General features: G+C 38.9%; 1 protein-coding gene across 4 annotated transcripts in view; it reads left to right on the forward strand.

Annotated features, from left to right (window-relative positions):
• INO80D (INO80 complex subunit D) overlaps window positions 1-23,959 on the forward strand; it is a 65,880-nt gene that overhangs the window by 22,141 nt on the left and 19,780 nt on the right. For all 4 annotated transcript variants that reach the window (XM_035007310.1, XM_035007309.1, XM_035007311.1 and 1 more), the window contains exons 3-6: window positions 294-1,027; window positions 7,454-7,562; window positions 17,091-17,315; window positions 22,277-22,386. In XM_035007310.1, the coding sequence (XP_034863201.1) occupies window positions 294-1,027; window positions 7,454-7,562; window positions 17,091-17,315; window positions 22,277-22,386 (1,178 nt within the window). The remainder of the gene's footprint in view (window positions 1-293; window positions 1,028-7,453; window positions 7,563-17,090; window positions 17,316-22,276; window positions 22,387-23,959) is intronic.

Genomic DNA, 23,959 nt, shown 5'->3' on the forward strand with positions numbered 1-23,959 from the left:
TGAGAAGCAATAGCTGGATGGTCATCCGGGGCCACTCAGTGTTGGAATGACTCGCTGCTGTCTGGCAGCCTCTGCACACACACAACTCACCTATTTGCTTTAGGAAAATTGCAGACTTTGAGGCGTGCTTGAGAGTAGTAGAAGTTGTTTATGTTAAATCCATGAATGCCAATAGTTCCTATAGTCATGCATTATAATATATTAGGTAGGATTCACATTTTATACTATGTAGTTTTATATTCAGCTTCTCTTAGTGTATATCATAAACATTTCCCCGTGTGTGTTTTTTAAAGGTACTGCAACAGCCACTTGCAGGTACTTGGCTTTATCCCGAAAAAAGAGAGGAAGAAAAAGAATGATCCTATAGATGAGGTGAAGGTCAGGCACCAGATGGATACCATGGCCTTTAGCCTGACGGTGCCCCCGTTGGCCTTGAAGATGCCCAACGGGCTGGATGGAATGTCCCTCTCTCCACCCGGGGCTAGGGTCCCTCTCCACTATCTGGAAACCGAGTTGGAAGACCCATTCGCTTTCAACGAGGAAGATGATGACCTAAAGAAAGGGGCAACTGTGAGAAAGAAGTTGCAGAGCAAGTTGGCCCAGAATCGGCAGCGCCAGAGAGAGACGGAGATTTTAAAAGTCCGACAAGAGCACTTTAGTCCCCCTCCTGCGCCTTCACAGCAGCAGGCCCCGCCGCAGCTCTCCCACCTGTCACCTTTAGCCTCGTCCTTGAAACCTCCAGCGCCACCGCCACCGCAGGGTGTAGTCTGCAAGTCCCCTCCACCTCCGAGCACCAGCCTACCAATGCAGGGAGTGGCCCCCACCACACACACTGTAGCACAAGCGAGGCCGCTGCCCCTCCGGCCATCCAGTAGGGCTCCCGCCGCGGACCCGCCCCGGACTGACCGGGTCCTCATGAAAGCCACAGCCTTCTCTCCACACTTCTCCTGCATAAGTCGCCTGCACAGACTGGTGAAACTGTGCACCCAGAAACATCAGTTGGACACTGATCTCTTTCCCCATTTAGGTGAGTTCTCTCGTTTCCCGGACTGTAACACAGCGTGCGCTTGCAGGGGAGGCTCAGTGTTCAGACCCACCGCGTCTGTGATGCGGGTGGCGGGGCCCTGGGACCCGGGGAGTCCAGTGCAAGACTGTGTGTTTAGGGGGGCCGTCGTCAAGGAAATAGGCTAGTGGAGGGGATGATCCTTGGCGGACAGGATATGGAAGTAGGAGTCGGCAAATTTGGAATGGCAGTCACAGTTTCTAGTTTGTGGTAGCGACAGCAATCGAAAGGCAGTTGTGTTGGGTTCTCTGCCCCTGTGAGCTCAGCACCTGTGTCTGATGAAGTTTTCGACATGGCTTATCATAGGACTTTGGAATAATGATAGCATTGTTAGTATCTGCTGACAGTTAAAAAACAAACAAACAAAAAACCTTGTAAAAAAAAAATTCCCAAAGCAATGTCTGTTCGTGATTTAAAAGTGAAAAACTACAGGTAAAACTTTAATGTAGTGAAATGTCTTTCCTTTATTGCTTCTGAATTTTCTTGCTCAAGAAAATCTCTCTGATCCCAAGTTCATACAGGTATTTTATATATTCTTATTGATAATTTGATTGTTCTGTGTTTGATTATTTAAACCTTCAATTCATTTGGAATATAGTCTTAAATATGGTGTGAGCTGTGATTCTAACTTTAGGAAAAATCATTTGCATGATGTGATAGTAATAGAAAAATAGGAAAAGAGGAACAGAGGAAGAAGAAATATAAATGGTTAGTAAACCAATGAACCTCAGTCCCCATAGCAGGTGTGGAAATGCAAATTAAAATAACAATTTCTATCAGATTGGCAAAAATTCTATCCAGTGTTGATGAGCCTTCTACATTGCTGGTGAATAATGTGGCAGTATTTACCAATTAAGAGTGTATATATAGCCAGCAAACTCACTTGTGGGACTCTATTCCTATGGGTGAAAAAAATATCAGAATGTTAGGATATGTGTTCAAGGATGTTTATTGCAGCGTTGCTTGCAGTATTAAAAATCCTCAAACAACTTTTATAAGTAGATGTGCCTATTTTATATTAGCAAGTAGAAAAAAATCGAGGGGTATTGTATTACCCCATTTTTGTAAAAATAAATAAACAAGGGACATCAGTGTGTCTGTTGATTAAGCATATGGACAGATAGATGTTTGCCTATTGGGGTGTAAGCATGGGTCTTTAACGTGTGAATGGTTATACACTACCAGGCTGTTAACACTGACTGTCAAGGGGAGGACAGAATTGAATAGGATGTGTTTTTACGGAGATGGGAATGGCATCTCTTCTTTATTAGAGTTTTATATTGTTTCACCTGTTACTAAGCCATGTATGACTTTTGGTAATTAAAACAACTAATAAAACTTAAAGAAAAGGTATATATAAAAAAAAAATAAAACACCCAAACCTTATTAATACCCATTTGTTAATGCCTTGGTATATTTCATATCTGTAAAATTGGGTTCCTGCTGTACATACAGTTTTATAACCTGTTTTAAAATTTTTCACAATGTACTATGAGGGTAGTAATTTTTCATATACAATATAATTTGTCACAGCTGAATTCTTTCTCTAATTTAGGTTGTTTCCAGCTTATATTATTCTAAAGTATAGCTGTATAGCCTCATACTAAAATAATTACTGTCACATCTCTAATTTGTCCTTGAGACAGATTCCTAGAAGCAGAATTGCTGATTCCAAGCTTTTGCATTTTTTTAAAAGCTTTTTGATACATGTTGTCAAATTTTCCTTCAGAACTATTTTGTCACATTACCCTTCTTTCAGCAGGGTATGAGATGACAGTTTCTCTCTATCTTTACAGTACTGGATATTGGTTATTATTGTGCCTTTGCAAATTTGATAGAAAATTTGCTTTAATTTGCATAACTCTAGATAAGTGTTTCTCAAATTTTAGCCCTTAGAATCCCTTTACATCTAAAAATGGTTGAGGACACTGTAGAGCCTTTATGTATGTGAGTCACATTTGTTGATATTTACTGAATTAGAAGTTAAAACTGAGAAATTTTTAAAATGTTAATGCATTTTTAAAGATAACACCACATGTTAACATATTCTTTTTATGAAATAGCTATGTTTTCCCGAAAGAAAAGAAATATAATGTGAAGAGCAGCATTATTTTACATTGTTTTGTAAATCTTAATGTGTGGTTTGCTGGAAGACAGTTAGATTCTCCTGTCTGCTGTCGTCATATGTGGTTTTGATTAGTATGTGAAAATATGGCTTACACGTTTGGAGTTGGAAAAGGGAAGAATATTTTACTAGCTTTTTAAAAATAATTGTGGATATTCTTATTTGACCCTATACCGAAAATTGACAAATGGTAGTTTCTTAAAGATTAGTTGCAGTGTGAAATCTGAAACCATATCAAGGAATTTTGCAAATCATTACATTAAAATCCATTGATCTGCTTTGCACTTTGTTTTTTAAGATTTTATTTATTTATTTGACAGAGAGAAAGAGACAGCGAGAGAGGGACCACAAGCGGGGGAGTGGGAGAGGGAGAAGCAGGCTTCCCGCTGAGCAGGGAGCCCGATGCGGGGCTCGATCCCAGGACCCTGGGATCATGACCTGAGCCGAAGCCAGACACTTAATGACTGAGCCACCCAGGCGCCCTGCTTTGCACTTTGAAGGGATCTTTTTACCCATGCGTGATTTTGTAACATCATATATTGGTCATTTAGAAAATACTGGTTTACCTAGTTAAACATATATCCCAAATGTGGACATATTTCATTATACAAAATTTAAAAATCATACTCTCGTGGGATGCCTGGGTGGCTCAATCAGTTAAACATCCAACTCTTGATCTCAGCTTAGGTCTTGATCCCAGGGTCGTGAGCTCAAGCCCCGCGTTGGGCTCCACACTAGGGGGTGTAGCCTACTTAAAAACAAAACAAGATCACATTCTTTAATATTACCACCAATCTCGTCAGAATAGTCTGTTAGAAAGTTGTCATAGACTCAGTGATGACTTCAAGTTTTCAAAAAAAACCAAAATCAAGCTTTCAAGTGAAAATCTGAATTTCATTGTTGGCAACAAGTCCTGTCCATTGTTTTCCTTGAGGTGACAGTTTCACTGTGTTCATTTTAGAAAAAATGACTGTCAGATATCCAGGTCTTAGTAACCATAGTTTGTTGGTCACTCCTTCAAATAAAAATGGTGTCGAATGGAAAAAAAGCAGCTCGTTGAGGTCACAGTTACACCAGGTGCTGCAAGGGCTTTTCCTCAAGACAACCACCCTACGTTTGCGGTGTGCCGCACAGGGGCTTTCTGACTCCACATGGAGTCACAGACACTGGTGTAAAGACGCGCAGTCAAGAACTAAGATTTAATAAACAGTCTTTAATATACCTATACCGAGCTTTGTCACAGATACTCTTTTTTTTTAAGATTTTATTTATTTGTCCGAGAGAGGGAAGGAGTGTGTGCGTACAAGCAGGGGAGCGGCAGGCAGAGGGAGAAGCAGACTCCCCACCGAAGCGCGGGACTCGATCCCAGGACGCTGGGATCGGACCCGAGCTGAAGGCAGACGCTTAACCGACTGAGCCACCCAGGCGCCCCAAGGATATTCTTAAAACTGTTATTTATTTATTTATGTATTTATTTATTTTACTACACATCGTGGTGTGAAACACAGAATGACTGCTCGTATAGTTTGGTCCCACCACCCTGATTCATGCTGAGGCGCCAGCAGATTGACCTACATGTTTTTTGTTTTTGTTTTTTATCATCAGTGCAAATGCCAACACGGTGAAAAAAGCAGATAATGTCTTCTTATTTTGAAGATAGTGTTGACCTAAGGAACTCCCTAAGGAGGGTTTCAGGGACCCCCGGGGAATCTATGGACCATTCTTTAAGTGAGAACTGCTGTTTTGAGATAGTAGTTGTAGCTTTGAGTATTTGTTCATATGCTTTTTGGACATTTGTATTTCTTGTTTATTTTACGTTTTGAGTTTTTTCACTCATTTTTGTTGAAGGGCTTCTTTTTTTTATTGATTTGGTATGATCTTTTTATACATATTTCATGTTTGTTGCAAAGCCTCTCTTCCCATTTGTTATTTGCTTTTAAATATCTATGATATAATTATTTTGGAATTTAGGAGTTAAAATTGTTGATGTGTTCTATTTTTTTAGAATTTTTTTCCTTTTGAATCAGACTCTTTGTTTTGTTTTATTTTGTTTCTTACTTGTTTGGGCTCCAAGAGTATGTAATATATTCACCCATATTTTCTTTCGGTCCTTTTATTGTTTGATTTATTTACATTGTAGTCCTCTATTTGGAATTCATTAGGAATTAGTTTTGAGGCAAAATCTAACTTTATTTCTTCCCAAATGTTTGCCTCTTACTCCACAATGTACCTGTGTTATCTACTAAATATTTATTTATACTTTTATGTATTTATGGATGCTGGTAATTTTTTTAGCTTTTGAAACAAACTATGTTGTGTTAGAGGCTGGTTTTTTGTCATTTTGAACAGAATGAAAATTTACAGAAAAAGTATTGTCTATTTTTTTTTTAACGATTTTTTATTTATTCATTTGAGAGAGAGGGAGAGAGTGAGTAAGAGCACAAGCAGGGTGCAAGGTTAGAGGGAGAGGGAGAAGCAGGCTCCCCGCTGAGCAGGGTGCCCCACGCAGGGCTCCATCCCAGGACCCTGGGATCATGACCTGAGTCGAAGGCAGACGCTTAACCAACTAAACGACCCATGCACCCCCCTCCCTTTTATTTTTATTTATTTTATTTATTTTATTTTTTTAAATTCAAGCATATTAGGGTCCTAGGTTTCAAAACAAAGGTTACTTTGGAGAAGCCAGAAATTGTAGTGCACTGTTATGACCAAGTATAGTCTGCATTCATGTCAGCCAAAGTATACTTTAAGAAAAATGCGATCTTGTAATAAGCCTTTACAGTCTCGTCTGGCCTGGTTATCTCAGTTAGTTATATTAAAACTAGTGATAATGAAGCCAAGATCAAAGGTTTGCTTTATTGGACAGTTAATTTCACAAGAGAAACACTTCCATCTTAGTTTTTACAACTTAGATCTTGACTTTTTCAGAGAAGATATAGGTGACTTAGTAGAAATTATTATGAATTATACAAAAACAATAAAAGATAATTTATGTCCTCATTTTAAAAGATACCATACGTGTCACTTTGTGTTTGAAAGACCTCGCCTTTCAGTATCCTATCCTGAAGCTAATGCTATTGTGATTACTTGTTTTTTACTTTTTTTTAATCACTAATTATTTTAACTTTTTTTTTTAAGTAACTTACTTTTTAAGGTGACCTAACATTTGGATAGTCATCTTGGAACTAAATTTGAGGTTTCTTTATGCCACTGGTAATGTGTTACTTAATTTTAAGCATTTATAATTTGCATTTCGGTTAACCTTTTCTTAATTTACCTATTTGGCACATGTAAACTTACTTAAATTATAGAAGCAACCTGTGAGGTCCTTTCTAACATAACTGTCTAATGAAGGTGGTCTTCTGATTTTTGAGGGTCTCAAGAAGGAAGACCGAATACTAGTTATCAAGGTATCTAATTCAAGTCTCATAGCAGTATGAGTATATTTAAAGTTATGCACGTTAGACTGTGCAACATCAGTATTTATCAAGACCTTTTCAAGATGCAAAACTTCTAAAAAGGTAAAACCTTTATGTTGGAAGCTAATAATTATCCAATCATTAAAATTAGTAGCATTTAACAAAATAAGTAAGCATTGTTCATCCTGTATTTCTCTATTGTCCCCTCTAAACTTGTTTTTCAGAATGCCACAGAATGTGGCAGCTGTTGTTTAAAAGAATTAAAAGAAAGCCCAAGCCACATTAGAAATAGAGTATTGCCCTCTTACCCTTTCCTCTTCCTGCAGAGGGTAAGAGCCAGGGCAAGGCTCTGCCTAGTGGATGGAGTCCTTTTCCTCCGGAGGGGTTGGGAAAGGGGATGAAGTGTCTGCCTTTGACAGTTTATCCTAGGGCCCTTCTTTGTGGAAGTGTAGAGTGAATCCACCAGTGCATTTTGACTTCTTTCTTACCTGAACATACATTAGCCTTGTTTTATGTTTTTCTGACATTATGTATGATGTTTAATGTATGGTGTTTTGGTGGGGGGAAGGACTGGAATCTCTGCTTATGTTTCTGCTCCATTTGTGAAGAGTCTGACGAAGAAGTTCATCCTTGGAATATAGCTTTTTTTTGTTACAGTGTCATTATTTTAAACCTGAGTGTATGTCATACGTCATTATTAATATTTTTGTCAGAATAGAGAGGCATTTATTCATACAGTGATGATAGTATGTGCTAAGTTTTGGGTTATGCATTTTTGGTAGCTTTTTTCTAAATTTTAAATAAAACATTTTTTTTTAACTTGTAATATCTTCTCACATGTCCCAGGTTTGGACTGGTCCGAAGAGAGCGGGGAGGAACTAGAGGACTCAGAGCAGGCCTCGCCATACCAGGTGGCATGGTCCATCCGAGAAACCCTCAGATACGAAAGACACACGTAAGTCTTCCTTTTTGTTTTCATTCTTCAGTTACCCCTGTAGTGACCTGATGTTTTACTCTATATGCTAATGTTCTTTTATCTCATTGGATCTAGTTTTATTGTAATGGAGGTAAAAGAGATTCCACTTGGGAAGAAATGTACTATGTAAAGCTACTTTTCAGTTTTCTTGGTAAATTTGTTTCTGTACCTTTCCCATTTATCACTGAAGGAACCAATTGGAATGGAATTTAAGATGAAAAGGAACCTTCCAGATTACCTAGTCCCATCCCCTCATTTTACAGAAGAGGAGACCAAGGCCCAGGCAAGCTAAGGAACTGGCCTGAGGTCCCAGGTTTTCTCAGAGTTCCGCTGCCTGACTTCTCTGGATCCTCTTTGGCCTGATCCCTGCAGTAGCTGGGAACAGTTTATTTCAGCTCTGTCTTCTACAAGATTGATCCATTCTTTAATCTTCCTTAAGCACCGAGTATTTCTAATGTGCTAAAATGGTTTTCAAGATAATCTCATTAGAGGTTCTTGGTATCTGCGTTCAGAAAGCTGTAGATTGATTAATGCACAGGACAGTGAGAAAGCTCTTTCTGTTTCAGCGGACTGCTTTAGGGATTCACTTAGTACAGTGGGGCCATTCCGAGATAGATCCCTGTCTGTGGAGCCAAAAGATGGCTCTCAGACTCAGCTAATTTTTTTCTTTTTTTTAAGTATTGTGGTTTGAATAGATGTTTGACAAGATAGAGGGGAGACCAGCTATCTGCCCCAGGCCGACTCCTAGACTCTCACAGTATCGTTGTATGGACATATATTCTCTAGAACCTGGTTTTCTGGTTTATAGGCTTAAAATATGATTTGTTAGTACACCCAGAGGTGATTAGGCTCAGGGAACTGATTCTCTAGAGTCTAATGTATAAACCAAAATGCCAGTTTAAAGTGAGAAATAATCATTAAATAGTACAAATGTTCACTAAGCAAAACTACATGGGGAGCTTATTTGGGCCTGGAAGGAGAGTTAGTTGGATTTATTAATGGCCAGTTGTCCTGGCCTCCCCTATCTCCTAGATAGGATTGGAGAATGCTGTAGTTTTCTTCTCTCTCCAAGGTTCCATTTTATATATCATTCAAGACTGCTTCCTTACCATTAGCATATTCTTTTTTTCAGATAAAGTACAGTTGAACTTAATACTCTGACAGTTACAGATAGTATCAGTCATGCTTCCTCGGGTGGATGTTCATGTCAGCTTAACTTGATTTGGGATATTTTGAGTTAATTTTACAAATTGCTATAAATGAGGTAGCATAAGTAAATGCTTAAGCACAATACCTGGTCCCTGGGCAATGAATGATAAATGATAGTGAAGATTCCTGTTGGAATTCTCAGATTCTTTTGGAAGAAAAACTGATAGTAGTCTGATCATCATTCTGTGCTGCCCGTCCACCTGCTTCCCCCCAAACCTGCTTTCCATGAATTTTCTTGCTAAACCAGGATTATGCTTGAAGAAATTTTAGGGAGAAAGTTTGGCCTTTTTTTTTTTTTTTTTAAGTAAGCTTTATGCCCTGCAAGGGACTTGAATTCACGACTCAAATAGAGAGTCACATGTTCTACCAACTGAGCCACGGAGGTACCCCTGGCCTTGTTTTGGGAAAGATTTCTTGGTTACTTAGTTTAGCTGTATATGCATGTGCTGAAGGAGATCTCGCAGGCTCCTACTTATATCTCAAGAGCAGAAATAAGTTGGTTTCTTAAATGTATTATTACTTTTTTTTAAGATTTTATTTATTCATGAGAGAGAGGCAGAGGGAAAAGCAGGCTCCCCATGGAGCAGGGAGCCAGATGCAGGGCTTGATCCCAGGACCCCGGGACCACGACCTGAGCCAAAGGCAGATGCCCAACCGACTGAGTCACCCAGGCGTCCCTTAAATGTATTATTAACAGTAATTACTCCTAGTAACTGCTTACCTTTTCATATTCCCCCTTTTTTTTTTTTTTAAGATTTTATTTATTTATTTGACAGAGAGAGACATAGCGAGAGAGGGAACACAAGCAGGGGGAGCGGGAGAAGGAGAAGCAGGCTTCCCGAGGAGCAGGAAGCCCGATGCGGTGCTCGATCCCAGGACCCTGGGTTCATGACCTGAGCCGAAGGCAGACACCTAACGACTGAGCCACCCAGGCGCACCCCTTTTCATATTCCTAATTGTCTTTGATAGAGAACATTTCTTGATTTTATTAAAGATTTATTTATTTTTATTTTTTATTTATTTATTTTTTAGATTTTATTTATTTGAGAGGAGAGAGAGAGCGCATGCGCAAGCATGAGCACTGGGGAGGGACAGAGGCAGAGGGAGAAGCAGGCTCCTGGCTGACCAGGGAGCCCAATGCAAGACTCAATCCCAGGCCCCTGGGATCATGACCTGAGCCGAGGGCAGACACTTAACCAACTGAGCCACTCAGGAACCCAGATTTATTTATTTTTATTTTATTTATACAGATTTTATTTATCTGACAGAGACACAGCGAGAGAGGGAACACAAGCAGGGGGAGTGAGAGAGGGAGAAGGCTTCCTGCTGAGCAGGGAGCCCGATGCGGGGCTCGATCCCAGGACCCCGAGATCATGACCTGAGCCGAAGGCAGATGCTTAGCGATTGAGCCACCCAGGCGCCCCTATTTATTTTTAGAGAGAGAGAGCGCATGAGAGTGAGTGGGGGCAGGGACAGGGGGAGAGAATCTTAGAGCAGATTCCACTCTGAGCCTGATGCAGGGCTCCATCCCATAACCCATGAGATCATGACCTGAACCAAAATCAGGAGTCAGAAGCTTAACCAAGTGAGCCATCTAGGCACCCCCCCAGTTCTTACTTTTATTGTATGTATGTATGTATGTATGTATGTATTTTTTTTTTAAGATTTTATTTATTCACTTGACAGAGAGAGATAGCAAGAGCAGGAACACAAGCAGGGGGAGTGGGAGAGGGAGAAGCAGGCTTCCCGCTGAGCAGAGAGCCCGATGTGGGGCTCGATCCCAGGACCCTGGGATCATGACCTGAGCCCAAAGCAGACACTTAACAACTGAGCCACCCAGGCGCCCCCCAGTTCTTAATTTTAATGAGTACAGTTTATTGGTCTTCTTCTTTATGGGTAATGTATTTGTGACCCATTTAAGAAATCATTACTTACCCCACAGCTTCACAGTCATGAAGCTGTTCTCTAATACTCTTTTCTAGAAGCCTTGTTTTCCTGACAGTCTTTGTGGAAATTTATTTTTGTATAATTTGTATATAATGTGAGGTGCAGTGCTAAGGATCATTTTTTTTCCACGTGGATCTTCTATTTAACCAACACTATTGAAAACACTTGATCTTGCATTGGAACCCTTGGCATGTATGTGTATGTCTCTTTGTTCATTTTCTGTTCTTTTTCATTGGTCTTTTTAAAGAACAAGCTTTTAGTTTCATTGATTCTCTTTCAGCTTTATTTCATTGCTTTCTGTTCTTATCTCTATAATTTCCTTCTATTATGTTCTTCTATTCTTTCCTTCTTTGTTTTGGATACATTTGTTTGTCTTCAAGTTTTTAAGGTGATAGCTTAAACCTGGGATCTTCCTTGTTTTCTGACATAGACACTTGATGCTATACATTTCCCTCTACGTATGTTATAATCCCTGTAATACATTGCTATTGTTCAAGCAGTTATCTTTTAAGACGATTTAAAAGAAAAATAATCTTTTGTATTTACCCACGTAATTTCTAGGTTTTTTTTTCTTTGAATAGTTCTGTATTTCCATCTGATGTTATTTTCTTTCTGTATGAATGGTTCACTTTAACATTTCTTGTAGTGCCACCCTTCCGGTGATGAATTGTTTTAGCTTTTATGTCTGAAAAATTTTATCGAGGTATAATTGACTATGCCTTTTTGGCTTGGGGGGGGTGAGGAGTGCAGAGGGAGAGGGAGCCTGGCGTGGAGACTCGATCTCACAACCCTGAGAGATTATGACCTGAGCTAAAATCAAGGGTTGGATGCTTAATTGACTGAGCCACCCAGGCACCCCATGCCTTTTTTTTTTTTTTTAATTGAAGTAGAATCAACACACAATGTTGCATTAGTTTCAGGTATATAACACAGTGATTTGACAAGTCTATATGTTATGCTCTGTTCACCACAAGTGTAGCTCCCATCTGTCACCATACAACCCTAATACCATTGACTATATTCCCTATGCTGTACCTTTTATTCCCATGACTTACTGCATAACTAGAAGTCTGCACCTCCCTCTGTCTTTACCCCATTTTGCCCATCTCTCTATACCCCCATCCCCTCTGGCAACCACCAGTTTGTCCTCTGTGTTTATGGGTCTGTTTCTGCTTTGTTTTGTTTTTTTTAGATTCCACATATAAGTGAAATCATATGGTATTTATCTTCTCTGACTTAATTCCCTTAGTATAATACCCTTTAGGTCCATCCATGTTTCAAAGATGTATGCCTTCATTTTTGAAAGATATTTTTGCTGGCATAAAATCCTAGGTTGGCAGTTTTTCTTTCAGTACTTAAGGATGTTGCTCACATGTCTTGCATTATTTCCAATGAGAAGTCAACTGTCCTTCACATATTTGGCCCAAGGAACATTATGTGTCTTTTTTTTCTCTGTTAAGATTTTTCTCTTTATCAGTAATTTTAAACCATTTGTGTAGTTCATTTTCTTTATGTTTCTTGTGCTTGGGGTTCATTGACTTTTTGAATCTGTAAGTTTATAATTTTCATGAAATTTAGAAAAATTTTACCCTAGTTTTCTTCAATTATTTTTCTTCCCCCTTCTATTTGAGAGACTTAGTTACACATATTTTAGGCTGCTTGAAATTACTCCACAGCTTATTGATGTTCCATTCACTTTTTTCCTCTCTGTGTTTCAGTTTGGAAAGTTCCTATTGCTGTCTTCAGGTTAATTAATCTTTTGTGGCATCTAACCAGCCATCAATCCCATTCAGTCCATTTTTCGTATTAGACATTGTATTTTTCATCTCTAGAAGTTTGTTTTGGGTCTTCTAAATTATTGTCCATGTCTTTCCTTGTCGTGATCATGATTACCTTCTCAAAAATGTGAAATATGGTTGTAATAACTGTTCTTTGATTCTTGGTTTACTAATTATGTCATCTGTATCATTTCTAGATCTGTTTCTATTGATTGATTTTTCTCCTTCTTAGGGGTCCTAGTTTCCTGTTTCTTTGAATGTCTGATAATTTTTTATTAGATGCCAGGCATGGTTAATTTTACTTACCTTGATTCTGGTATTTTGTCTTCCTTTAAGATCTTTGTCTGGGGACATAGTTATGTTACTTTGAAACAGCTTTTGAGGCTTGCTTTTTAAACTTCGTGAAATGGGGCCATGGCAGCCTTTAATTGAGGGCTCATTTACCCCCATTAGTGAGGCAGTCTGCTCCTGAGTGGTCTACCCAGTGCCCTGCAGATTGCACGTTTTTCCCCTTGGGTGGTGGGACCAGAAACTACGCCTGCCCTGTGTGAGCTGCTGGAACTTCTCTGGCCTTCTCTTTTCAGATTCTTTTTGGGTATTCTTCCACACCCTTGCACTGATCAGTACTCAAGTGAAAAACTGAGAGGAACCCTCTGTAGATCTTCATAGTGCTTCTGTCTGTGCACCTCTCTGCTCCCCAGTACTCTGTCCTAATTCCAGCATTTCTGGGTTAGTTATATGTAGATGAGCACGCCAAATAAATATCTTGTCTCTGCAATATAATTGTGAGGTATGGGCTAGAGAACAGACTTGTGTTTTCAGTATTTAAGTGATGTTGAAGTTTTGAAAATGAAGAATTTTCATACATGATGTGAGGATTGGGAAGAGAAAGAAGAAAGAAGAAAATGAGGAAAATAACAGGAGGAAGCAAGGAAATAGAAAGTTTGAAGATGAAAGGAAAAGAAGAATAAAGTGGTTTTTTGCAGAAGAGAGGTCTAGTAAGATCAGATTGAAAAATAATTGTTGCATTCCTACATTAATTAACCCAGATTGGGTATTTCTTTTTTATATGCTGCTAGATTCAGCTTATTAATATTTTTTGCCTTTGAGATCATTAATAAGATTTTCCTTTTGTCCTATTGTCCTTGTTAATAAGTTTTTGGTGTCAAGTTTAGGTTAGCTTTATTAAAAGAATATTCCCTTGGGGCACCTGGGTGGCTCAGTCTGTTAATTGTCAGACTTTTGATTACGGCTCAAGTCATGATCTTGGCGTCATGGGATTGAGCCCTGCATTGGGCTCCATGCTCAGTGTGGAGTCAGCTGGAGATTCTCCCTCTGCCCCTCCTGCTTGTGTGCTTGATCTCTCTCTAAAATAAGTAAATAAAATCTTAAAAAAAAAAAAAGAATATTCCCCTCTTTCCTGATATCTGGGATATTTTGTGTGTGATTGGAATTATTATTATTATTTTTTTTTTTTTTTATTGCTAGAGCTCATGGTAAAGCTGTTTAGGCCAGGAGTTTTTTGCATGTGTGTATTTAATAAGTGATTTAATTTTAGTTAATGGATATAGGTTATTAGATGGATATAGGTTATTATCTAATAATAATACCTGTACTTATATTGTGATTTTAAATAGGTCATTTCTTTTCATTCTCTTCACAACTTTGGGAGCTGGGTGAGCCAGCTCTTTGATTTCACAGGTGAGGAAAGCCACATACTGAGAATGCAGTAGGTGGCAGGCCTGTCTCTGCTGGTAAATAATGGCTGCTGGCCTTTCTGTGCCCGGAATGACACTCTTCCTCCACAGCCAGGTGTGAAACACGAGGGTTAGAACATCTTGGAAGTGGGAGGCATGTTGGAGATTTTCTGGTTAAGGACCATACTGGGGATGGCCTGTGGAACTGTGCAGGTCTGCAAACTACTTGTCACTGGCCCACAACAAGTCAGCATGGAACTTCTGATAAGCTTTGAAAAAAAAATTTTTTTTTTTAAAGATTTTATTTATTTATTTGAGACAGAGAGAATGAGAGACAGAGAGCAGGAGAGGGAGGAGGGTCAGAGGGAGAAGCAGACTCCCCGCCGAGCAAGGAGCCCCATGTGGGACTCGATCCAGGGACTCCAGGATCATGACCTGAGCCGAAGGCAGTCGCTTAACCAACTGAGCCACCCAGGCGCCCCAAGCTTTGAAAATTTTTATTTTAATGATGAAACATGCCTCAACATCCAGGTGCATCTGTCCATTCATTGTCAACTTGAGAACTGCTGATCTGGTCTGTCCTCCCCGCCATAACAGAGTCTTTTCAAATAATAGCTTTGGCAAGTGATTATCTACCTGAGCTTAACTCTCCCTTTAAGACTTGCAGTTTCTCCTCTCTTTCTTTTTTCTATTAATAGCCCTTCCATTCTCCTCTTATGCAAGTTCAAAGTCATTGAGTCATTATTGACTTTCTTATCCTTCATATCCAGTCACCAAATTGAGTTAATTCTTTTGTGATAATGGGCCTTACAGGTCTCATTCTTTCTATTATCTCCGTGGCCTTTTACTTACAGGCCCTCCCCTGTCCCTCAGTTGCTAGTTGTTGGCTATGGAATCTGTTATTTCTTCCCTCGCTGTGCTCCTGCTTATCGTTTCTAACGGTTTTTCCCACTGCTGCCTTCGATACCTCATCTGTACTTTACATTCTTTACGTCTGAAATGGAATTTATTTCCTGCCCCAGATCTGCTCGTGTTCCTCTTCCCTGGGCTTCACTGAGGGAAGGGGCCGCGCGACTGTTGTCCCTCGCACCCTCCCTTCCCAGTTGACGGAGGTCTGCCTTTCATGCGTGCAGGATCTCTTTCCTCTCCTGCAGTCCCACTGCCGCCGTCCTGGTGTGGGTTCTTGTTACCTGTTACCTGGAGTGTTTCAATAATTTCCTCCCTGCCCTCTGCCCTGTCTCTTCCCATTTCTGCCTGCTGACGGTGTAACCTTTCTCATGCACGGCTCTATTATTGTTGCCTATTTTCTTCAAACTCTACGAGGTTCTTCACTGCCAGTAGAATCTAGTGTTTAGGTTTAGAAAGTTGGCCTCACCCACTGTACTCCCCTGTGTATGCCACATCTTCGCCAGAGTGAGCTACTTAGTACTTGCTGTTCTCTGTCCTGTCCATCTCTGAAGCCTGACTTGTATTCCTTTATCCTGGCGAGGTACCCTTTTTTTTTCTCTTCAAATTCTACCCTTTCTTCACGGTTCAGTTCTGTTGGCATCTCCTCTGTGAAGCCTCTCATCCAGCAATCTTGCTAGTGAACTTTAATAGCACTTTAGCCGTATCTAGACCTCTCGATGTTCTCTGCCTCACATTGAAGATATTTATAGTACCTACCGGCTCTACTAGAACTCCCGAATGAAAACCTGCTATGGGACTTCAGGGAACAATTCAGAATAAAGATTCCTGGGCCCCATTCCATGGAAATTCTGGTTCAGTAGATCTAGGGTAGGTCTTGGGATCTCAAATTGTGAAAAACTCCTGGATTTTTCTAATTGAAGGTCAGATACTTGAATCATTGGTCAGCCTGCCCCACGGTTTTAGTTACTGATTCGATTATCTTTTGAGTTAACTTTGGGGATGTGTTTATCTTGTCTAAACTGCATTGCAAACTGCTTAAATTATTTTCTCCTTTATAGGACTCAGCGTAATAGACATATAGCAAATGTTGAATGTTAAATAAATGAAAAGATTGAAGTAAGATCCTTCAATTGGTATATTTGTAGTAGCTACTATACTGAAGAGAACATGTTTCTTAGGACTTATTTCTTAGACCAGAAATTTGCAAAGTAGGGACTCCTGGCTGGCTAAGTCTGTTAAAGTGCCGGCCTTTGTTTGGCTCAGGTCATGATCCTGGAGTCCTGGGATTGAGCTCAGTGGGGAGTCTGCTTCTCCCTCTCCCTCTGCCCTTCCCCCCCACTCGTGTTCTCTCTCGCTTGCTCTGCTCTCTCTCTCAAATTTTTTTAAAAACCTTTTAAAAAAAGGATATCTCTTGTGTTAAAAGAAAATAATAAAAAATACTGTAGAATGATTGTGACCCCTACAATTAACATTCTGTAAGTGCTTAGCAAGGGGAATGAAAACCAGTACATCTAAAAGGGCAGGTCTTTGATAAGGCACTGTTGGAATTCACTGCTCTATTTCTGGTATGACCTATCTTTTATGAAATTATGCTTAGTGTTTCCTCATAACTGCCATGTCATTTACTCAGTCGTTTTAGTTAAGCAAAGGTAAAGAAACTGTTTTCTTCCCGAGAACCCCTAGTCACTTAAAATTTAGAAGACCCTGATGCATTCTGTCTAACTCTTGACATGCTGAGAAGGTGAAGCATCTGAAAGCACTGGGTGGCGTCTGCTGCCTTATTTATTGTCGAAATATTGTATTTACTTTCAGCTCTACTGGAATTCTCTAATTTTGTGAAGTATGTGCTCACCTGCCCCAAATGTGGACCCTTGTGCATCCGAGTAGCTCATTGACCCGCTTTGCCCCATCTCTAAACCGAGCCTGACGTTTAATCAGTTTCTCCCTTCTCTTTGTGCACTTTCCAGGTCAGATGACGATGATACGGAGAGTAGGAGCTCCAGGGTGACCCAACTTTGCACTTACTTTCAGCAGAAATATAAGCACCTCTGCCGCCTGGAGCGGGCAGAATCTCGTCAAAAGAAATGCCGGCACACGTTTAGGAAAGCCTTGCTGCAGGCGGCCAGCCGAGAGCCGGAGTGTACTGGTCAGTTAATGCAGGAACTGCAGAGAGCTGCATGCAGCCGAACCAGGTGAGAGCCCCGGGCAGCCACCTGGTCCTCAGCCACCTGTCTCTCTTTTGTCTGTGTTTTGACAGGATAGTTACAGCACAGTGGGCAGTGGGCGTTTAAGCCTGAAACATTGAAGCGTTGCATTTTGCTTTTGTTGCTCAGATAAAGTTTTGCATCACGTGGCGAGAGAACATCGCCACGAGCTGTCTAAAAGCATTGCTGTTGGTTTGCCAGAACTTGACTAGAATTTACACCGTAAAGTATTTGAGAATGCTACCTGCCTTAAAAAAAAAACAAAAACCAGTGCTTAGAAATTTCATGTATTTAAAAGTGATATTTGCCGGTTTTTTTTACTACAGAAATAGTATTTTACATTTTTTACTTAATATTTTTTAAAAATTTTCTTTCCAGCGTATTTTCTGTTGATATTTCCATTATCCCACATATTAGGTCTTCAGAATACTTTATTACATTGCATTTCTTCGGGGAAAAACTTTTCTTTTTATATTATAGTCCAGGTATTTGCTTATTGTAAATTTGAAAAACATAGGAAAGGGGGGGGATTTCCATAATATCACCATGCACAGAACAGAGAATGAGCACTGTGAACATTCTGATTGTTTCCTTGTAGTCTATTTTCTTTGTGTGTGTGCGTGTGCACATGTGTGTGTATGAAATCTCCAGTGAGCCATATATTTGTATTAAAGCAAAATTGAGATCATGCCATGTGTATATTTTATTTCCTACTTTTTTTCCATGGAACATTGGATTATGACCATTTTCTCATAACACTAATTCTTTAAAACCTGGCTTTTAATGACTTTGTAATATGGATGTCAGTCCTTGGACTTTTTCTGGTTTTTGTATGTATTTAAGTAAAACTGGGTCTATATTGTTTAAGAGCTGTGTGTCCAATTATTTTCCCTTAAAAATAAATCATTGCCATTCCCCTATGTTCTTAAAAATTGTTTTGAAAACATGGTTTATATGTGTGCGTACTATTTTATTGACAGAAAGTCCATAAATTGGACATGTGGAAGTTATCTGATGTTTCAATGAAGAAATTGTGGTGTTATTATCATTTCAGAAATTAGTTTAGGTGGTGAAAACTTATCATAATTACTTATTTAGGTTATATACCTTCTAAAAATACTAGCTTAAGTGGCGCCTGGGTGGCTCAGTCTGTTAAACGTCTGCCTTAAGGAAATAATTTTCAAATTTAGAAGGCATAGTTTTGTTTTGTTTTTTTAAAGATTTTATTTATTTATTTGACAGAGAGAGAGTTAGCGAGAGCAGGAACACAAGCAGGGGGAGTGGGAGAGGGAGAAAAGCAGGCTTCCTGCCAAGCAGGGAGCCCAATGCGGGGCTCGATCCCAAGACCCTGGGATCATGACCTGAGCCGAAGGCAGACGCTTAACGACTGAGCCACCCAGGCATCCCGAAGGCATAGTTTTTTTTGTTTGTTTTTAAGATTTTATCTATTTGAGAGAGAGCACAAATGGAGAGGAGGGGCAGAGGGAGAGGGAGAAGCAGGCTCGCCGCTGAGCAGGGAGTCCAATGCAAGGCTGGATCCCAGGACCCCGAAATCATGACCTGAGCCGAAGGCCGGTGCTTAACTGACTGAGATACCCAGGCACCCTGGAAGGCATAGTTTTTTATGGAGTTTATTATTTCACAATTTTTAGTTACTGTTTTTTTTTCAGATAACAACCTTGAGATACACACACACATTTTTATAAGTTTATATAACAAAATATTAGCAGTGGCTATCTAGAGGATGGGATTATTGATAAATTAAGGTTTAAAAAATTAGTATTACGTATATTCTAATTTTTCTATAGTGATCGTGAGTCACTGAGGAAAAAAGGAGTTTAAAATAAAACTAAAAAAAAAAAAAAATCTTTTGCTTTATAGCCTGATCATATTTTTTACATACCCATATATTTTTTGAAATTTCATTTTACTTTAATGTATTTTGGTTTTCGTTATATTTGTTATAAAAAAAAATAACTGATTTTTCAGTTGCATATATCAGAAAGATAGTATGCCCATGAGAATTTTCTGCTGCTTGGGATATTTAGAGTTGTTTGAAACTTTGTATGTGTGTCTAATACACCCACATTAATGACTGCTGCCTGCAGCATATTACCTCACTCTTAGAGCCCCGACTCCTGTGTAGGGGGGAAGGTAGGGTCTGTTCTAGAACATCCTTTAAGTCTTAAGTTACTAGAGACTTAACTTTTCTCAGAGAAACATTCCCAGTGTTCCACTATTAGGTCCCCCGATTATGTATGTGTATTGTGCTCCGTACTCTGCTTCATTGTGGAATTGTATACTAATATTTCTGTCAGGCTAGACAGTCTCTTTTTTTAAGGTTTTATGTATTTTGAGATCGAGAGCACAAGCGGGCAGGGGGAGGGCAGAGGGAGAGGGAGAAGCAGACTTCCTGCTGAGCAGGGAGCCTGACACAGGGTTGGATCCCAGGACCCTGAGATCATGACCTGAGGCGGAGGCAGACACTTAACCGATAGATCCACCCAGGCGCCCCAAGCTAGACAGTCATTTTTGTGAGGGCAGGAACAATGTACATTTTGTTCATAAATCTCCGGTATTGATGAACGAATGGATAGAATTAAACAAGTGAAGAGACGTCTGTTCTCTATTTGTTGAAAGAATTCACTTGGTTTGACATAGGTTTTAAAATAATGATATCTAACATTTGCATTAGATAATGCTTTCAAGTGTACGATTTCAGTGGAGACTTTAGTTTTGTCCAGCAGTGAAGCAATCTATATGTGTAGAGTGTTATATACATTGAATCTAGTATATTATTATGACCTTGTCAAAGATGTAAGTAAGGACTGTACTCTGAGTTTGGGACAATTCGATATTTGTGTAGAAAACTGTATTTATCTATGATTTTTAACTGGCAGAATCAACCCCCCCCCCCTTTTTTTTCAAAACATTTCCCAAACCACCATTAGTGATTTTTTTTAAAATTTTGTGATAATTAAATATTACTAAACAAATACCAAGATGAACTCTAATATTCAGTTCTCAAATTTATTTAATGTCATTTGTTTATGTCACTCATGATTAGTAAAAAGTTTATTGCTCAGTGCCTCACTGATAATCCTTTAACAATGAGCCATAATCAATTGTTGTTGATTGGTAGTTTACTACTTTACATTGTATTTTAGGGTCACAAAAATCAGCTGTCAGTTGGATAATGCCCACTATTTGATGTTTTTGCTTTCAAAGACTAGTTCCACAAAGACATTTAAAGAGTTGCTTTTAAATGTTTTAGAGGTTAAAACTTTAATGGCTGCCTTTTAATATAGGTATCCTTTAACATACAGTTTGGATCTAAACTGAGTAACATTATTCTTTCTCATCTAATAGCTTTGTCGTATATATTGGTGAATATATGGAATAAACCACTGAAATAGCTTAACTATGTAGACTCACATCTAAGTATCTTGTAGCCGACAATCCTACGGAGACTAGTGTTTGTGTAGAAACTTTATTGTAAAAGGGGGATCTAATAATACAAAAGGGAAGCTTGTAGTAGGTGTTTTCACATTAAAAACATCAAAATGTTTTGGTAATTCTCCCTTTGTTTTATTGGGATTATTCGGATAATACAAATCTGTCTAACATCAGGCATTTTTACCTTAATTATCCAGGGAGGTATTGAAATTTTGACTTTGAGTTTATTTTACTGTTTAAGAGATAGATGGGTGAGTTGGAACGTATCACCAATTTTACAAAATGAAACCGGGCGCTTCGAAGTCTAGGATAAAGGAAAACGAGGGAATGTGTGGTACTCAAGGCTTGGTAAATGGCTGAGCAGATTCTTGAAGTGTTCCACAAAAATAATCCATTCAGTATAGAGAATTGCTTTCTATTTAAATCTAGACCAAGAGAATTGGGGTAAGCTGCCGAAATAGTACAGCTTCATTTATTTGAAATTGTGTATCCTTTTTACAGACCTAAGTTAATGGCCCGCTTCCCCACTCTTGTGATTCTGACACATCTTGCAGAACCTTAATTAAAGCAGCTTCGATGGCAGCACCTGGTTCTCTATTTGCATGGATTGTTTATAGAAAAGTTAGAGTAGAAATTTTACTTAGATTTTCTGTAAATTCATATGTAATTTGGGTTCTGTATGACCTTCTAATTAGTATAAATCCTATTGAAGTCCTTAGACTTAGAAACAATTCAAAAGATAATTTTATTTTTAATGCGTGATGTGTGATTCAGTATATTATGTAGATTCTTTTTCTACCCTCAGATAGGTGTAAAGTCCTACCAGTTTGTGATGCTTCAGAGAATCAAATTACACAGGACAGTTTTTGTACTTCTAAGAACTTGAATATTATTTATTTTTATTTTGTAATGTTTGTTTAAAACTATGGAAACATCCACAAAATAATAAAATGAATACTTGTTATAGAGAGAGTGGGAACTGGCAAATTGGGATAAGGGTAGGTAGAAAGGAGACTCTTTTTTTAAATTTTACTTATTTTAAATCTCTTTCTTTGTTTTTGGGTTTTTTAAAAAGTATTTGTGTGTTTGTGTGTGTGAGAGAGGGAGAGAGCACAAGCAGAGGGAGAAGCAGACTCCCTGCCAATCAAGGAGTCCAACGCAGGAGGGACTTGATCCAAGGACCCTGGGATCATGACCTGAGCTGAAGGCAGATGCTTAACCCACTGAGCCACCCAGGTGTCCCAAAAGGAACCAAAATATCACTTAAAAAGAAAAAACAGGCATAGTTGAAATCAATTATAATACAGTTACTTGTTTTGTCAGTAGATTGAGGAAATACTGGAACTTGTCGTTGTACCTGATGGTTACCTTTTATTTAAAGAATGTAGAAAGGTGAAATGTTGGTGTTATAACCTGCCAGCCTAGTGTTGAAAAGTTGCCCTGGGTCTTTAAAGCATTTTTTAGAAATTAATGTTGTCTCTTTGCTTTCTTAGCATAAGCCGGACCAAGTTGAGGGAGGCGGAGCCAGCAGCGTGCAGTGGAACCGTGAAGGGTGAACGGTGCCCTAACAAAGCCCTTCCATTCACCAGACATTGTTTCCAGCGTATCCTCTTAACTGAATTGAGTGTGCATTGAAAAGTATTAACTCATTCGGGGCTAGTATTTCATTCTTAAGCCAAGTGGATGACTTTTGAAATCCTAACATTTCATGTTTATAATTTTTATATAACTTTTCATTTTCATGATGTCTTCTGAATAATTTTTTTTCCGCTTCTATCATTGTGATTCTCTATTCAAGAATTATATCAGAATCTGCAAAATTGATAGCAAGTAGCAGATTCTTCTGGTGGCCATCACTTAATTAAAAGAAATCTGGTTCTTACGTGGTTCTGCGTAGCTTCTAGGAAGCAACTATAACACTCATTGATGGAGAAGTCAAATCATATTATTCAAAAACTGATTTTAGTCTTCCAGGAAAGTTACACAGTTTTACAGTGTGCCTTTTGCTCTGGGAATAATTTGCTATTTGTATTGAGCATAGTGCTGATTTGAAATGAGAGACAGATAAACATCACTGACTAAGAAAGAATATACATTAAGACAATATACTTGAGGAAAACCTGTGGTAAAGGGCTTCAGGCTGGTTATGAAATCTTACTACTCTCACTTTTATTAAGCATTTAAAATTGAGTAGCATTTAAAAAATTTATATAGTAGCAATTACGTGCTCTTCTTTATTGTCTTTGACTTTTTGCCCTCCTTTCTATTCCTGGCATTAAATTTCCACAACTTTTTCAGCAGCACTTTCTATGCAGTAAAGGTTTTATAAATAGCTTTAACTATTAGAGTATAAAGGAAAAACAGAAAGGTACTTCCTTGACAGGTATGAAGTACGAGTTCAGGAAATGTTGCTAGGGGCTAAAAGTTTGGACATTTAAAAATGTTGATGAAGTAAAGCTGATGTTCCAGTTTTAATGATAAAGTTTTGATCAAAAAGTAATTCTTCGTAAGTTCTAAGTGAGAGTTTTGTGTTGGAAATGAAAAATCAAATTTGGATAGGTGAGGTTTTTTGTTTTTTGTTTTTTTACTGTGTTCGAAAGTCACTTTGTTTTTTATTTATTTATTTAAAGATTTTTTTAATTTATTTATTCATGAGAGAGAGAGGTAGAGGGAGAAGCAGGCTCCCAAGGAGCAGAGAGCCTGATGCGGGACTCGATCCCAGGACTCTGGGATCATGACCTGAGCCGAAGGCAGACGCTCAACCATCTGAGCCACCCAGGCGCCCACTTTATTTTTTTTTTTTTAAGATTATTTATTTATTTATTTGACAGAGAAAGACACAGCGAGAGAGGGAACACAAGCCGGGGGAGTGGGAGAGGGAGAAGCGGGCTTCCCGAGGAGTAGGGAGCCCGATGCGGGACTCAATTCCAGGACCCTGAGATCATGACCTGAGCTGAAGGCAGACGCTTAACGACTGAGCCACCCAGGCACCCTGGATAGATGAGTTTTTATAATTACATCTTAAAATTTTTATTCTTCTTGATGTGGATTATATGTGAAAATTTTCCTTAAAAGAAAGTGTTTTTTTCTAACCATTGTAGTGGGACTTCTAGGAGTTTTAGTGTGTTAAGAAGGACACAACCCTGCTTTTTCCAAATAACAAAAATCAGAATGTC

The sequence above is a fragment of the Mirounga leonina genome, unplaced genomic scaffold, assembly GCF_011800145.1.
Source record: "Mirounga leonina isolate KUSES-001 unplaced genomic scaffold, KU_Mleo_1.0 Mir_151, whole genome shotgun sequence".
In the NCBI taxonomy this organism is placed as follows: domain Eukaryota; kingdom Metazoa; phylum Chordata; class Mammalia; order Carnivora; family Phocidae; genus Mirounga; species Mirounga leonina.